Here is a 16,190-nt window from a genome sequence, read left to right as displayed (position 1 = left end):
CAGAACTCAGGGTTGGCAGAGCACTAGTCTATAATAATATGTACACTATGTGTAACTTTTAAAATGTCATAGATGCTCTTGGCTGGTCCTTCGTCCCGGAATATGGTCCATGCTGGTGGCCACCCAGTGCCATCCCTAATCAATGACAACTTTGAGCGTCTCGAAAAAGTTGTTTCCAATCTCGGCACCACGCAATCTGCAAGGCGCTGTAGTCTTTCAGTCGAAACATTTGAAACACTTGGGAAGATTCGCGCAAACCTTCGTTATCAGCAAGCCAAAAGAGCAGAGGACAACCTGCACGTCATCGGCATATGCATGTGTACTCGCGAGGAGGTTGGAATCAATGTTGACGTCGCCCAGGATCTGGAAGCCAATTTCGCATGGCGCCTCCCCTCGCAGCAGAACCACAAGATGTAGACGACCTCCTTGCAGGTCCCGAGACCATATCAGCTGACGAAATTGCTGAAGCATTTGATGCTCTTGGAGTACAGGAGAATCTAGAAGAATTTGTGAGTATCGACAACGCAGAGGTCCTTGGAGGGAAGGCATTTGATTTTGTCGAATTGGAGCGGGTTGACCAAGGGTTAGTACCACAAGCTGCTGTAGATGAGTGTCGTGGATCATGATGGTGAGGATGATGGATGGGACGAGGCGTCGTTGATGTCTTCAGTAGGACTGTCATTGATGTCGTAGATAGAAAATTTTCACCGCTAGAGTTAAGCCACCCGGCACTACTAATCTCAAGTAGTTCTGCCCACAACACTAATACGGTATGGGGAAGGTAACTACGGAAGGCTGGTACATAAGGTACCCACCCACTTTTTAATGGCCGGGGCAGCTGGATTAGGTAACTAGAAGCACCCCCGCTGGCCCCGGCGCTGGGCAATAGTGACTAACGCTAATCCATCACATGCATCACAGGTTTATATAGAGTGCTACTGATGCCATTGCAAGGATCCTCGAAGATTCGCCAAGGTTTCCCGTTGAGCAGCAGTAATTGTCCATCCATTACAAGTGTCTTACAGCTGCGATCACTTAAATTGACTTAATGCATCAAAACGACACTATGGGCTGTCCTCTGAAACACGAAGGCTCTTCATCGACGGAAACGCGTAGTGGAGATTCTTCACGACAACGCGCAAGCTGCGGAACGCGCAAATATGAAATGTGCAGATATAACGCCATCATGATAGTCGCGAGGCTCGGTGTCACGCCTTGATACTGATGTTGATCTCCTCCTGCCCCAAGCCGCGCTAACCACGAGCCGCTATCTCTTAATATATTTCTTATTGGCCAGTTTAAACCGCTTAACCGCCTTCTATCAGCTCCTAGATAAGATGGGGGCTTCTGTACGCGCACATTCCCTATCCTTCGCTCCTTTCCTTGTACTAAGCTGTTGTGTTTGCACTAATAGACTATTCGAGGATGCTTGACTTCACATATCAACTCAAGGCCATAGGAGCATTCGTTACTCTCGTTCTGGCAGGCAATGTCCTCCGCGCTAAATTACGATCAAGGTCACGCCTGCCTCTTCCTCCAGGACCTCCAGGACATTGGCTTTTCGGAACCCCACTACCAAAAGTCAAGTGAGTAAAATAGACTACTCTCTGGGTCTACGTAGACACTGACAGCAAACGTATTACAGCCAATCTCAGCAGTTTGCTGAATGGATCAATACCTATGGTCCCATCATCTCCCTTCGAGTCGGGCCTGGCAGGGTCATGGTCATCATTGGTAGACATCAGGTAAGACGACTCCAATACTGCTCACCGTGCACCTTCATACTCACTTGCACAGGAATCTAACGATTTAATGGAGAAAGAGGGTGGTGTGCTAGCGGACCGCCCTCGTGTGGTTGCAGCAGGAGAGATATTGTCTCGCGGACTATACCTTGTCCTTGCACCTGTAGGAGACCGGTTTCGGAGACTTCGCAAGTTGTGTTAATATCTTCTCTTGCTGAACTGTTTTGCTGAAGTTGTTTCATGCAGGGCAGCACATACTCATCTTCAAGCGAAAGCTGCAGACTCCTATGCACCCGTCCAGATGAACGCCGTCCGTGATGTTATCCTTGACATCCTTGATAACCCTAAAGGACACCAAGCAGCTGTGAAGCGGTGCGTTACATTTCGTACCTTATTCTACAACCGCTTACGCATTCAACGCAAGCTACGCCGCCTCAGTCTTGTTGCGTGTCATGTATGGGAAGTCCACGCCCACTGCCACGAATGCACCCGAAATCATCGTGATGCATAAATTTCTCAAGCGCTTCCTGATAGTCATGCGACCTGGTGCGTTCCTGGTAGATCGCTACCCAATCCTCAAGTATGTCCCGGGATACACAACCGAGTTGGAGCAATGGAGAAGAGAAGAGAGTAAGCTCTTGCATGACAATCTCGATCGTGTTTCGAGAGAATTGGTTGGTTCCTTCAATGTCTTTCCTAAACACCACCTCACCATTTCTTCGTAGGCGACCGGCATGGCCGGCCCCTCATTTTCTCGGTACCTTCTGGAGAACCAGTCTTCACACCAGCTTTCGGACGACGAAATGGCCTATCTTGTTGGATCGCTCTTTGGCGCCGGTTTAGACACGACTTCTGTGGCGATCATGTATGTCGTCATGGCTTCTGCATGTTATCTCAAGGCGCAGGAGAAAGTCCAAGAACAGCTGGATATCGTCGTTGGTCGTGACAGAGGTATGCCGAAGCTCATCTGTGTGAACGATTCTCAATCCAGTCGTTACAGCTCCAACTTTCGACGACTACAATTCCCTTCCGCAGCTCGAGGCATTCATACTGGAGTGCCTTCGCTGGAGGCCCGTGACACCCCTTGGATTTGCTCACCGTGCCTCGGCTGATATCGTCTACGTACGTTCCCAGTGCTCTGGCGTGATTTTCTGATTCTTATTGCTGCTCGAGCAGAAAGGGATGCTTATCCCAGAGGGCGCTATAGTACTTGGGAACCATTGGTACCGAATGCTGTTCTTTTTGATCAAATGTACGTGTTGATAATCCTCTGACAGGGCAATCTCGCGCGACCCTAGCGTCTATCCCAACCCTGAGCAGTTTGATCCTGAGAGATGGCTCAACAGCGAGGGCAAAATCCGGGACGACATCAAGTTCCCTTCATTCGGCTTTGGACGCAGGTATGCATTTTGCCTGATTTTTAACCAAGTTGAACCCTGCTGAAGAAGAATCTGCAGAGCCTGCCCCGGGCTGCATATAGCGAATCGATCAATCTTCATCAACGCTGCGCTCCTCTTGTGGTCGTTCAAGATCACGCAGGACCCGGAGAATCCGATTGATATGTGCTTCGTAGATGACGTGATTGCATGCCCCAAACCGTTCGCTGCGCGCTTCCAGCCGCGGTTTGGGGATGAGGCATCGTTGAGGAACGTGATGGCTAAGTACGGAGAGGGGTTATAGGATATTGAGCACGAATTCGAAAACTGACTTCGAACCTTCGAACCTTCTTGCTTTCCTTCCTCAGTACTTCACGCGCAACACAACTTCCCCAGCACAGTTGCACAAGTGGGACCGACTTGGTAAATTCTTAGGTAGAAATTACATGTTGTCAAGTCCCCTACACGGACCTTCCCCCGCCCAATTTATCCACATCTGCATCCAACATCGGCTAAACCTTCGTATGTGAGAAAACCTAAACCTCGTCGCAGAGTATCATCGTCCTGAATCCTCGTTGTAAAACTTTGGCGAGGACCTAACCGATTCCTTCAGTGCTAATGAGACATATAAAATATCTTATTTAGGAAGATAATATGAAAAGGATTTACATGAAATGCAGTAGCACGAAAATCAAATAATTTACATAGTCTCCTGGCGTGCAGGTTTGCTCCACGTGCCGCTCCGTTCGTTGTGCGTTTTGGGCGAACCAGATGTAGGCCCTAGGGTGAACGGCAGGAGACTCATCGCAGGAGGCCCCCGTAGATATATTTAGAGTAGATGAAGATCACTTCATCCTAACCTATGGCATATATCCTTGCTGGTCGTGGTCATTGGTCACGGTGGAACTGTTCTTCAAATTCAGCGCTCAGCTGTCGCTGTTGCCGAACGGGAGTGAACCAGTCACCTGCTCAACGGCCCGATTTTTATACTATCATTATCTGAACTTTAGACTCTTTAGTTGAAGCTCGATGGCCTCATCAAGGTCAGACGGGACACCTCGCTGCTCGAATCTACATCGGAGACTGATGGCAAGATTGTTGAGAGGAGTTGGTCGATCAGGATGATCGGGGGGACAGATGAGTAGTGCAGCCCGGTGGAGCTCGATGGCCTCATCAAGGTCAGATGGAACGCCCCGCTGTTTGAACATGTTATAAAGGCTGAGGGTAAGATTGCTGAGAGACGTTGATCGTTCATAATGACCGGGAGGACTCCACACCGTCTGCCATGCGCAATTAAGTTACACGAGGACCGTCAAGAACGCACAGAGGGTGAAGCCGGAGAGCGCAATTGACGACACTGTGCCTTTCGTCAGTCCAACATCCAGATAGATATATTTTAATTGAGATGCGCACGCACATAGAAATTTAAGCACTGCAGCTGGAATGGTAGAAACCTGGAGAGGAAATGATATGGCGGCGCCGCGCTGAAAGGCCCCCGCGGGACTTCAAAACCGGATCCAGTGCACTGCACAGTCTGCACCGGGTACCTATTCGAAGCCCGCCACTCACACTCGCATTAGTACTTGCTTTTATACTACATGTAGTGATGGCCGCTGCAGCTGGCAACATTTGAAGTACCACTGCCAACACAAGGAGGTACGTTAGCGTATATGTCATATGGTATACAGTACCATTTCAATGTGATGATGTCTAATACATGTCTTTCAGGATTTCTGGGTATCTTGTTTCTGACACAAACTTCCTGTTGGGCGTGAATTCGTATGTGCCGATTGCATTATGCTGTGAGGGTGGAAATGAGTGGCACGTTGCTGCGAGCTGGGCTGACGACGTCGCTTCATCGGTGCGTATGTTTTAACGTGGAATCATCGCACAATGATGCTTAGACCTTGAACTGTGCAGGTATCAGGCAGGAGTGGGTAGAAGCATTCTCGACAATTGATCGACCAGCTCGATTATTTTATACCTTTGCAGAAACGTCCGAATCTCTGTGCCCGTCGCATGCCAGACTGGAAAATGTAACCTTGCCACTCGCTCCTCGATTCCAGCACAGTATTCGCGTTCAATTTACGCTAATTGTTGCGACCAGCCAGTATCAAATGTTGCACCCTATCAGTCACCAGAATAACAGGGGTAGAGGGCGGCACGTCTTCCGACATCTCCCAGGAGGAATTTGATGCCTTGTGGATGGAGGCGAATACGTGGGGCCTTCTGAAGGATGTAATGCCGTGAGTGACTCTGAACGCGTCTAACTGCTGGATCTTTTCTGAAGGTCGTTGAAAAGCAAACCGAATCACATCCATCACCGCAAATTACCTCGTACACACCCACTTCAACACCTAGTAGCATAAGTAATCCTGCGTTCATCTATACTCCTCACAGAACACGCAGCAGTACGAGAGCGACTGCATGAAAGTGCCTCTCTCCCAAAATGTAACATCCAGACGATGCCTGTGACAGGCAGTCTGAGGCAGACGATTACTATACCGTTATGAAAGAGCTGGATGTCATGAACGGAGGCCGTGATCAGTCAATGATTAGCAGTTGATGACGCAGTGAGTCCGATATTATCCTGTGGAAGCATTCACTGAAATTTGCCGGTGAGTAGATTGAATGAAGTGGAATTATGCAGAAAAGCGATGGGCTATTAGGTAAGTCGAGTCCCGGGTACCATCCACGCATCTCCTAGCTGCGGAAACGAAATGACGACGGCATCGACCTGGGGATGTCAAAGGATTGACAAGGAAACCCACGCCGAAACCTGTGAAAATCGACATGCGCGCGATTTGGTTTGAATTGGCCCTGGATGTCATCATATAACATTACGTGGGACTGCTCCCTCCCGTCATCGCATTCTCCCTAAGCTCCTACTCACTGCTGGAGGAGACAGAAGACTGTTGTGAGCTAACGTGCATTCGGCAGATATACATCTCCGAGCTTATGGTCCGGCTACATGTCCTCCGTGCGAATCGGAGCTTGCTAGAATATAGCACTGTCACGGATTCGAGGTATAAGCTGTATGATATTTCCTTGCATGTCTGACATAGCCGGAGGTTTGCGAAGTACCTTAATCAATGCTGTGTGCTTAGGGACGATAGTTGGCTTGGAAGGGGGGAATCGGACCCTTTTAACGTTGCTCCATCATAACCCTGCCTTCACGAACTTCATCAGCGCGCTTGCTTCTTTTGCTTCCCTTAGCATCTTCCTCTTGGTCTATGCCAGTGACAGCGGAGGAAATGCATCTACTCCACGCGCCCGTCTCTTTCGGGTTTCAGATTGATAGACCGGTTATGCCGAAAGGGAAGGATCAAGGATGCGCGAAGCTTTTCCTGTTCGATGGCAAGTCAGACAGATAACTGCGCTGTTCACCGCTTGTGGTATTTAAATCTGCCAACTTGGTTGTGTGACTTGAATCCCCGTTCCTCTGCCGAGTCTGCCCAGCGCCGCGCGCAGTAAATGTTCGCACGGTGGCCATATATAAGGTTGGCTTCAAACTATCTGATAGCAAAAGGGGTTTGGGTGGTTGCGACAATTTATCAGGTTCACAGAAACTCACTACCTCGAACTTGGACAGTTTCTACCATGTCTTTCTTTGATAAGGTCTTAAATTACGCAGAGCGGCTCCCAGAGGGCATTGAAAGGACAAGAGATCAGATCATCGGTGCGTTGCAAGTTACTCCCGAGGACCTGGGACGCGACTCTCATGACCATTTACTCCCCCAGGAATCATCAATCCTGATAGTGAGCACAATAAGCGCCACGTTTAACCCTATCTTATTTGGCTGGCCAGGACGTCATGATAACCCAGAGGAGAAACTGGACGATGAGATTCGAGCGCAGATCAATGCAAGTCACCGTTTCGATAGCTTCGCGGATCAGAGATTGGAGAATGCTATTAAATGGTACGTTTTCGCCCATATGGACAATTCGGCAGTTCAAATACCCTTCAGGCACATTGATGGTCATGACTATATGTATGCATTGTCTGAGATACTTGACGGTGCAAAGGAGTGTATCTTTATACTAGTATGTAGCTTCGAGATTATTGTCAGCTCGAGACCCATGCATTGTTACAGGACTGGTGGCTCACTCCTGAGTTATACCTTCGGTCAGTGTTTGAACGACGATTGCTGCACTTCAATAGCTGATGTATTTCGTGCTCAGACGACCACCTGCAGATCATCCGGAATGGAGACTGGACCGACTGCTTCAACGCAAGGCTCGACAAGGAGTGAGAATATATGTCATCGTCTATAAAGAGGTACCATTTTATCGTCGAAGGGCCATTCAACCCCTATTAAGCGCTTGGGCACGATTCAGGTCACTCAAACCATGTCGATGAACTCAAAACACACGAAGGTCGGTGCCTCTAGCTTCCTGTTTGGTCTCAAGTATTGATATCAAATAATGCAGGCCGCATTAGAGGCTTTACATCCGAACATTGCTTGTATGAGGCATCCTGACCACATTGGAAGCAAAGGTGAGAACCAAATAATAATCGACGACAGATTCACATAATCTTGAGTCACAGATACCGTGGAATTCTGGTCTCACCACGAGAAGGTATGCGTATGCCCTTTTGTTTACTGTAACCCCTATACTTATTGCTGACAGCTTGTGGTTGTCGACAACCACCGCGGATGTGTTGGAGGACTTGACATTTGTTTTGGTCGCTGGGATACACACAATCACCCCCTCGCAGATGTCCACCCGACAGATTGGTCACGCACTCTCTTTCCTGGGCAGGATTATAACAATGCACGTGTCCTTGACTTCCAGAATGTCGATAACTATGTCAGCAATGCTGTCTCGATCATGGAAACACCCAGAATGCCATGGCATGATGTAAGTTTCGAGCTGTTCAAACTCTCATACCACATTGTGTAACCCTTGTCGTTAATATTAGGTTCACATGACAATGTGTGGTTCTATTTGTTTGGATCTTTCTCAGCATTTCGTTGAGAGGTGGAACGAGGTGAAACGTAGGAAGGTACGTGATCCGACGGTCTTAGATATGCTGAAAGTCTGATGTTGATACCACGTTGTCAAAGTACCGCAATGACGAGTAAGTTCAACAACTTCAAATGAATATTCAACCTTACCACTCCCTCCACAGTCGATTTGACTGGCTTGCGCTTCCTCACAACGTGGCGCTTTCTCCGAACGAAGCTGTCGTCCGTATGTAGATGGTTTCTAGCAACACTATCTGACACTAATCATTCACAGGCCACCCCCATCGTGAGAAATGGCATCAGATGGGTCGTCGGTTCAAACAGCGCTTCCATCTCGAAGAAGACGACGTAGTCGAGCCGCCTTATACTCCTCCCCCGCACGGCCTTTGCCGCGTGCAGGCTGTGCGGAGCGTTTGCGACTGGAGTCACGGTGTGCTTACTGAACACAGCATTCAAAATGCTTGTACGTCTTCCCCACGCACAAGCCGCATGTTTGCTCTAAAACCTTGGTACAGACATTCAATTGATCAACGAGGCGAATCATTTCATATATATTGGTAAGTTCCGATGCCACTGGATGTTTATTCCAATGAGATATTTACGTTGGTGACTGATCTAAAGAAAACCAATTCTTGTGAGTACGGCAGTAAAGCACACGCCCCCGCGATCTGATCCACTTTGCTATATTTAGCATCTCTAATACACGCGAGGAAGGCCCAGTGAAGAACCAAATAGCAAAGGCGATTGTCGAGCGGATCATTAAAGCCGCCAAGGATGATCGAAAGTTCAAGGTCTGTGATGTCCTTTGTTACTATTCGCCTGACCGTTGAGCGATGAAACTAGGTCATTGTGGTTATCCCTGAACTCCCCGGATTTGCCGGAGATATCAAGAACGACAGCGCTTTGAAGATTATTATGGCAGCGCAGTACCGCACGATTAACCGTGGCGGTCACAGTATATATGAAGAGATCCGGAAAGCTGGTTATGAGCCGTGAGTTATGATTGTTGTGATTGTTGTGTTTTAATTGTACTGAATTCTCGGGTATTAGATTGGACTACATTCGTTTCTACCACTTGCGTTCCTATGACAGGATCAATGCTCCGCAGAGTAAGCCCCTTTAGTAACACTGCAGGTCTGTTCTAAATGTGGCATAACAGAAACGTTGATATCACAAATGGAGGCAAACTCGGGGGTCTCATTTTACGAAGCCCAAATCGCTCTTGCGCGTCAATGGGAAGGTCCCCGCTACGCTGGCGGCGATGCTCCAAAGGAAGTTTTTATCAGAGTGCCCGAGCCTGCAGTAGCAGGCATGCCTTTGAACCAGACCAAGACGAAGCCGGAGAAGGTGTCTCTACCAGCATCATACGATGACGCAGTGGACATTGTTCGGAGGTTCGAGAAAGGCTCAGATGACATCAGAGGCGACGAAGATGTGTCCGATACCATTGCGCAGCACAGACTGCTAGACCAAACACGCTTGAGCGATGAGATTTGGTATGGTTCCGAGGCAGAGGAGCGGGATGCGTATGTTTATTGTTGCATGTCGCTGGTGTCCACAGCTAATTTCATCGGAAAGATACGTGTCAGAGCTTCTCTATATCCACTCGAAGGTTATGATCGTTGACGATAGACGTGTTATCGTGAGTGCTTCCAGACTGACCTGTATCTCTTTCTGATTGGTGACATTGGAACTAGATGGGTTCTGCGAATTTGAATGACAGAAGCCAAAAGGTAGGTCACCTGCCATTAAACAATCATGTGTAATCTCACAACCCTCGCCTTTTAGGGAGATGGCGATTCTGAAATTGCCCTTGTTGTCGAAGACGGTGACATGGTACGTTCGACGATGGACGGGCAGCCATATATGGCCGCACGTTTTGCGACTACTCTGCGTCGCAAGCTCTTCCGGGGTAAGGACAGCGCAAAACTTACTGGAGTGTTAGTTAACCAATATACAGAGCACCTTGGCCTCATTGAGCCTCAGAACGTCTTGCATTCCAAAGAGGCGGTGACCTCCTTCATGCGATGTGCGCCAGAGCCCAACGACGACGAGATCGGGACGCGGGAAGACCGTGCCGTCGCCGATCCCCTTGCAGACAGCACTTTGGAACTATGGAATCGTACAGCAAGAGTAAATCGCGAGATTTTCACGGAAGTCTTCCGCCCTGTGCCCACTAACCTTGTCCGTTCCTGGTCCGCGTACGAGGCAAGCAATAATATTTATGAATTTCCTCGGATCATGTCTGACGGTTACTATGCAGAATTATGTGCCAAAGGTTAAGACTGGTCACGTTGTACCAGAGATTCAGCTGCAGCGTATCAAGGATCGCCTTTCCCAGGTCAGGGGTTCGGTGGTCGAGTGCCCTCTGGTACGTCCCAGATGTTCTATTGCGAGATTGGCGCTCACTTGTCACCCCAGGATTTCTTGATCGATGACAAGGAGTTTGTTGAGGGTGTTGACTGGTTGGGATTGAATCCGACGCTTCCGATTTATATCTGATCAAAGTCGTGGTGGCGTCAAGCTTGGGGGACTTTCATGAATGGACTGGTATAACTATGATTGTGTATGATTATTGCGCTCTTGTCCAAGTTTTATACGAAATCTGAGCTCTGTAGATTCTACAATTTCAAACACCAAAACCGCGGCGAAGAACATTGATTGGCAATATTTAATGCATGCCCTGGTCAGGAGGACATGAGAGGACACGAGGCATTCATTTGTGGGCAAGAATAATACCCGAATCGCCTGAAGAGTTCAAGCTCCACTTGTAAAGCAGGCTAAAGCAGGTCATTCAAAATAAGGGTTGCTGTGGTGTGGCAGAACCCGTAGAACGGACATAATAAGATTACAATTACATAGTCCAAGAAGCGCTTCCGACTCCACTGCGCTTGCGTTTCCCTTCCCAGCTGACCGTATACTCTTCGTCGTTGCTCGTCGCCTCCAACGATGAGCACAATGACTGACTCCCATCGGCAGAGTCTTTCCCATCCATTTCTTTCTCATCTTATTGCCCTGCTATCCGCCTACGAACTATGTCCTATGTCGACACCACCTCCACGATATGATGGGCCTGCAGATTGGCAGACAGACACCATCATTCGCTCTCTCGGCGCCGTTGCACGCAGAATGTACACTGCGGAAGAGACTCTAGCTTCAATCAAAGCCTCGGAGTGTTGGCAAACAAATGGGCCAGAGACAAAGAAAAGACGCAGTGTAGGCGACAATCCCATATCCTCTTCTTCTTCTTCTTCTCCTCCTCCTCAGAAAGAGACCAACCCATCTTCTTCTCTCATGCAGTCAAGCACCAATGTCAATGCTTTCGCTCCGTCTTCCGGTTCACCAGGATCAACTCCTTGTTTTCAGACCAACACTTCAAATCTCGCAACTACTGTAGAATCAATTGATGTCGACATGCAGGACGCCGATAGCGTAAATGGTGTAGCCAGCAACGATAACACACCAAGCAACAAAGTACACTCCGCTCGTCCAACCTCAATGTCCTTATCGCTCGACGGAATTCCCACTCATATGGATGCTGCAACACTCCTTCGGTCATCTAGGAACGGAAGTTCGGCCTCTGCACCCCCAACATCGCACAGCGAACACATGGCGTGCCCAACATGCGGAAGGGCTATCACCGACACTTTGACTATGAGCCGAATTAACAGCAGTTTTGATGACACACCCAACGGATCTCCTCTCGTCGTCCCTCCCGGTCCTCTTGCTGCTGCTGCGTTCGAAAGCGGCATGAGCGCTGTCGAAGAACTGAGGCTGCTCAAGGCTCAGGTCCAAGATGTCGCCCGTGTGTGCAATGCTGTGGCCAGAGGTGACTTGTCTCAGAAAATTACGGTTCCCGTGCAGGGTGTGGTCATGGTTCAATTGAAGGACGTTATAAACACTATGGTATTCTTCCAGAATCTTATCCTAAGGTATCGCTCATGCACATCATTGTCAGGTCGACAAATTGGGACAGTTCGCCAAAGAGGTCACTCGTGTCAGTCAAGAAGTCGGTACAGAAGGGTAAAGTGGCTACTAACCAAGTTCTTATATGATTTGCTCAGTCTTCTGCAGTAAACTCGGTGGACAGGCTCTCGTATTGGATGTCGAAGGTACTTGGCGGGAATTGACTGGCGTCGTCAATAAATTAGCTGCCAATTTGACCAATCAAGTCCGAAGTATCGCCAAGGTCACTAAAGCTGTCGCTCTGGGAGATTTGTCGAAACAGATCGATGTCGATGCTCGTGGCGAAATCCTTGATTTGAAAAATACCGTAAACGGAATGGTTATTCGGCTTCGTGCGTTAGCCGCCGAAGTCACTCGTGTCACATTGGAAGTCGGATCTCAAGGCAAGTTGGGTGGTCAAGCGCATGTACCAGATGTCGAAGGTGTTTGGTTCGAGTTGGTTCGCAATGTATGCCCATTACTTGTCTTATTTGCATAGGGGTCTAATTTGCGTCTCAAGGTCAATCGGATGTGTTCAAGCTTGACGGATCAAGTGCGGTCTATTGCCAAAGTCACAACGGCCGTTGCCAAGGGTGACTTGACGCAGAAGATTGAGATCCAGGTCGAAGGCGAAATGTCAACTTTGAAGGGTACTGTCAATTCCATGGTGGACCAGTTGAGCGCCTTCGCATCAGAAGTCACTCGTGTCGCGCTTGAAGTCGGAACGCAAGGTATATTGGGTGGTCAGGCTCGCGTAGAAGGTGTCCAGGGTACCTGGGCTGACTTGACACGCAACGTGAACGTAAGTTACATAATATGTGTTCTCGTCAAGTGTCGCTGATAAGCCGTCGGACAGAAAATGGCTAGCAATTTGACTGACCAAGTACGATCGATCTCAGAGGTCACAAAGGCTGTCGCCTTGGGCGATCTAAACAAAGTCGTCAACGTCGATGTGCAGGGAGAAATGCTGGATTTGAAAATGACTGTCAATTCTATGGTTGCCCAATTGTCTACGCTCGCCAACGAAGTTACTCGTGTGTCTTTGGAAGTCGGTACGGAAGGTATTTTGGGCGGTCAAGCATATGTCCCCGATGTGCAGGGCATGTGGAAGGTAGGGCGCAGAGACGACAAATTATACCGTTTCTGACGTTTACTACAGGTTCTTACAGATAATGTCAACCTCATGGCTATGAATTTGACCAACCAGGTGCGATCGATTGCAGAAGTGACTAAGGCCGTCGCTGGTGGCGACTTGACGAAAAAGATTGAAGTCGACGTGCGCGGCGAAATCAAGGAGTTGAAGGAGACTGTCAATGGCATGACCGAGAGCTTGAGTCTCTTCGCCGATGAAGTCACTCGTGTCGCAAGGGAGGTCGGCACAGAAGGACGCTTGGGAGGTCAGGCTCGCGTAACTAACGTTGGTGGTACATGGAAGGTGAGTACGATGCACAGGCTGTGGATTAACGCTCATCTCCAGTAGGACTTGACGGACAATGTGAACGTCATGGCTGCTAACGTAGGTCAATTTCATCTTATATGGGGCTAATGTTGATTTCCCGCCGTCGTAGTTGACCTTACAAGTCCGAACCATTGCTGTCGCAACCGTGAGTATTTCTTGCCGCGACACAGTTCTTCTGTTGAGTTTATCATCAGACTGCTGTCGCCCGCGGAGACTTGACTCAACAAATCACTGGTGTCTCTGTGTCCGGAGAGATGTTAAGCTTGGTCAACACTATCAACGACATGATTGCTCAATTGGCAATCTTCGCCAAGGAAGTCAAGAAGGTCGCATTCGAAGTCGGTACAGAGGGTAAATTGGGTGTCCAGGCTGAGGTGGGCAACGTCCAGGGTATCTGGCAGGAAATCACGTAAGTAATGGACACGATTCAAGGATATGGGTGTTGACATCGCTATAGAATGTCCGTCAACACTATGGCCGGCAACTTGACCACGCAAGTGCGTGGGTTTGCCCAGATCTCGGCAGCTGCTATGGACGGAGACTTCACTCGTTTCATCACTGTTGAGGCCAGCGGAGAGATGGACTCTTTGAAAACACAGATCAATCAGATGGTATTCAATTTGCGTGACAGTATCCAGAAGAACACCGCTGCGAGGGAGGCAGCTGAGCTGGCGAACAGGAGTAAATCTGAATTCCTAGCGAACATGTCGCATGAAATCAGGTAACGTTGTTGTTCCTTCGTCTCAACATCATGTGCTCAATGTCCCATAGGACACCCATGAACGGAATTATTGGCATGACGGAGCTAACTCTCGACTCTGATTTGAACCGATCGCAACGAGAAAGTTTGCTCTTAGTGCACTCATTGGCTCGCTCGCTCCTCCTCATCATTGATGATATTTTGGATATCTCAAAGAGTAAGATTCTATTCTCAATGTTAATGCATTAATCTGATGCACATGTTCTGCAGTTGAGGCCGGTCGAATGACTATGGAGGCCGTCTCGTACTCCCTCCGTCAAACAGTATTCGGCATACTGAAAACCCTTGTCGTCCGCGCCTCCCAAAACAACCTGGATCTCACATATGACGTGGACCCAGACATACCTGATCAACTTATCGGTGATTCGCTACGTCTTCGTCAGGTCATCACGAACTTGGTTGGTAACGCTATCAAGTTCACGCCGTCCAAGGTCTCCCGCAAAGGCCACGTTGCACTTAGCACGAGGCTGTTGGCGCTTGATGACTCGAGTGTGACCCTAGAGTTCTGTGTCACCGATACGGGGATCGGTATTGCCAAAGACAAACTGAACCTCATTTTCGACACCTTCTGTCAGGCAGATGGTTCGACGACGAGAGTACGTCCATGTCGCAATTTATCGCAAGGCTAGTAGCTGATCGTCGCATAGGAATACGGCGGAACCGGTCTGGGCCTTTCCATCTCCAAACGCCTTGTCAACCTCATGCAAGGCAACATGTGGGTCGAGAGCGAGGTTACGAAGGGAAGCAAGTTTTTCTTCACGATCACATCGCAGATCTCCCAAAGCACGCTGGACACCACACTGCAAAAGATGCAACCATTCCAGAAGCGTGCTATTTTGTTCGTTGACACCCTCAACGACACGACTGGGGTTGTCCAAAGGATCCAAGAGCTTGGACTGAGACCATATGTCATCCACGATGTCAGCGAGGTAGCTGACAAGGAGCGCTGTCCGCATATCGACACTATCGTCGTGGACTCGTTGAGCATGGTACGTCATGTAGGTGTCATATAAGTTCATGCTTGCCTCATGTCTTCTTCATAGACCGAGAGTATTAGGGAATATGAGCACTTGCGCTACATTCCCATCGTATTACTGGCGCCCTCGATGCCACGTCTGAATCGTGAGTATGCGAGGATGTGCTCTGGTGATATGGGGTTGACAGTCGTAGTTAAATGGTGCTTGGACAACAGCATCAGCTCGCAGGTTACGACCCCAGTCACAGCTCAAGACCTTGCTTCCGCACTCATTTCTGCCCTGGAGTCAAATACTGTCTCACCTGTCTCGGCGCCGAATGACATTGTCTTTGACATCCTGCTTGCCGAAGATAACATGGTTAACCAAAAACTAGCAGTCAAGATTCTGGAGAAGTATGGCCACACAGTCGAGATCGCAGAGAATGGAAGTCTAGCTGTCGATGCGTTCAAGGCACGGATACAAGTGAACAAGCCATTCGACATCATTTTGGTGAGTCTTCCTTTCCGCGCTCAATGGTCCACAGCAGTAATATCTCCACAAGATGGATGTATCGATGCCTTTCATGGGAGGAATGGAGGCAACTGAGCTCATCCGAGCGTATGAAATGCACAAAGGACTCCTACGGATTCCCATCATTGCCCTCACCGCTCACGCCAGTACGTTACAATCTCGAGGCTTAGGGACGGTAACTAATTTACTTTCTCAGTGATTGGCGATCGCGAGCGATGCCTGCAGGCAGGCATGGACGATCACATCACTAGTATGTACCCCGTTAATTCATGCAATCTCCGAGTTTCATGGATACTTATTTTTCAGAACCCCTTCGTCGTGGAGATCTCTTGAATTCGATCAACAAGCTCGCAGGCGAGCGGGCACAGCTAGCCAAGCAGCATCACCTCCTCCACAGGCCACCTGCTCTCATGGCACCATGAGTCCGTGACCGATACTTTTTTGCATGATT

At 48.9% G+C, this 16,190-nt stretch overlaps 7 protein-coding genes across 7 annotated transcripts; 6 read left to right on the top strand and 1 right to left on the bottom strand.

Moving 5' to 3' along the window:
* The first annotated feature begins 1,019 nt into the window (after positions 1 to 1,019).
* DEU56DRAFT_136045 (cytochrome P450) lies at positions 1,020 to 3,778 on the top strand. The gene is made up of 11 exons (XM_041344717.1): positions 1,020 to 1,349; positions 1,415 to 1,586; positions 1,646 to 1,745; positions 1,798 to 1,934; positions 1,989 to 2,114; positions 2,167 to 2,416; positions 2,468 to 2,693; positions 2,743 to 2,864; positions 2,919 to 2,965; positions 3,020 to 3,142; positions 3,200 to 3,778. Exons 2-11 carry the CDS (start codon positions 1,426 to 1,428, stop codon positions 3,420 to 3,422), a joined length of 1,515 nt encoding a protein of 504 aa, XP_041202386.1. The 5' UTR covers positions 1,020 to 1,349; positions 1,415 to 1,425; the 3' UTR covers positions 3,423 to 3,778.
* Positions 3,779 to 4,113: 335 nt separating this feature from the next.
* DEU56DRAFT_918665 (uncharacterized protein) lies at positions 4,114 to 4,537 on the bottom strand (the record flags this gene model as incomplete). The annotated part of the gene is made up of 3 exons (XM_041358144.1): positions 4,114 to 4,398; positions 4,443 to 4,475; positions 4,532 to 4,537. The coding sequence occupies 3 exons, from the start codon at positions 4,535 to 4,537 to the stop codon at positions 4,114 to 4,116; spliced, it is 324 nt and encodes a 107-aa protein (XP_041202385.1).
* A 298-nt stretch (positions 4,538 to 4,835) lies between these two features.
* On the top strand, positions 4,836 to 5,684 carry DEU56DRAFT_761073 (uncharacterized protein; the record flags this gene model as incomplete). Its single annotated transcript, XM_041350497.1, has 4 exons — positions 4,836 to 4,979; positions 5,111 to 5,154; positions 5,260 to 5,364; positions 5,597 to 5,684. The coding sequence occupies 4 exons, from the start codon at positions 4,836 to 4,838 to the stop codon at positions 5,682 to 5,684; spliced, it is 381 nt and encodes a 126-aa protein (XP_041202384.1).
* Positions 5,685 to 6,054: 370 nt separating this feature from the next.
* On the top strand, positions 6,055 to 6,504 carry DEU56DRAFT_136265 (uncharacterized protein). The gene has a single exon (XM_041344718.1). It carries the CDS (start codon positions 6,156 to 6,158, stop codon positions 6,414 to 6,416), a length of 261 nt encoding a protein of 86 aa, XP_041202383.1. The 5' UTR covers positions 6,055 to 6,155; the 3' UTR covers positions 6,417 to 6,504.
* A 214-nt stretch (positions 6,505 to 6,718) lies between these two features.
* On the top strand, positions 6,719 to 10,590 carry DEU56DRAFT_918664 (uncharacterized protein; the record flags this gene model as incomplete). Its single annotated transcript, XM_041358143.1, has 26 exons — positions 6,719 to 6,797; positions 6,860 to 6,877; positions 6,927 to 7,038; positions 7,087 to 7,162; positions 7,213 to 7,244; positions 7,301 to 7,367; positions 7,418 to 7,495; positions 7,550 to 7,616; positions 7,668 to 7,699; positions 7,751 to 7,981; positions 8,043 to 8,126; positions 8,188 to 8,201; positions 8,253 to 8,314; positions 8,363 to 8,551; positions 8,604 to 8,645; positions 8,710 to 8,722; positions 8,780 to 8,879; positions 8,932 to 9,080; positions 9,139 to 9,197; positions 9,248 to 9,614; positions 9,667 to 9,730; positions 9,786 to 9,821; positions 9,877 to 10,000; positions 10,049 to 10,272; positions 10,352 to 10,459; positions 10,510 to 10,590. 26 exons carry the CDS (start codon positions 6,719 to 6,721, stop codon positions 10,588 to 10,590), a joined length of 2,508 nt encoding a protein of 835 aa, XP_041202382.1.
* A 447-nt stretch (positions 10,591 to 11,037) lies between these two features.
* DEU56DRAFT_698504 (uncharacterized protein) lies at positions 11,038 to 11,289 on the top strand (the record flags this gene model as incomplete). The annotated part of the gene is made up of 1 exon (XM_041347278.1): positions 11,038 to 11,289. A coding segment is annotated over one exon (252 nt), but the record flags the coding sequence as incomplete, so codon positions are not given.
* Positions 11,290 to 11,697: 408 nt separating this feature from the next.
* On the top strand, positions 11,698 to 16,161 carry DEU56DRAFT_873967 (uncharacterized protein; the record flags this gene model as incomplete). The annotated part of the gene is made up of 19 exons (XM_041355905.1): positions 11,698 to 11,702; positions 11,748 to 11,994; positions 12,047 to 12,111; positions 12,163 to 12,502; positions 12,554 to 12,835; positions 12,890 to 13,144; positions 13,193 to 13,468; positions 13,514 to 13,549; positions 13,602 to 13,637; positions 13,687 to 13,901; positions 13,950 to 14,213; positions 14,264 to 14,409; positions 14,463 to 14,848; positions 14,900 to 15,241; positions 15,296 to 15,374; positions 15,423 to 15,718; positions 15,771 to 15,885; positions 15,936 to 15,989; positions 16,046 to 16,161. 19 exons carry the CDS (start codon positions 11,698 to 11,700, stop codon positions 16,159 to 16,161), a joined length of 3,555 nt encoding a protein of 1,184 aa, XP_041202380.1.
* Positions 16,162 to 16,190: the final 29 nt, after the last annotated feature.

This window comes from Suillus clintonianus (assembly GCF_016758775.1).
Source record: "Suillus clintonianus strain FC179 chromosome Unknown DEU56scaffold_140, whole genome shotgun sequence".
In the NCBI taxonomy this organism is placed as follows: Eukaryota; Fungi; Basidiomycota; class Agaricomycetes; order Boletales; family Suillaceae; genus Suillus; species Suillus clintonianus.
This window is presented reverse-complemented; position numbering and strand designations above follow the sequence as displayed.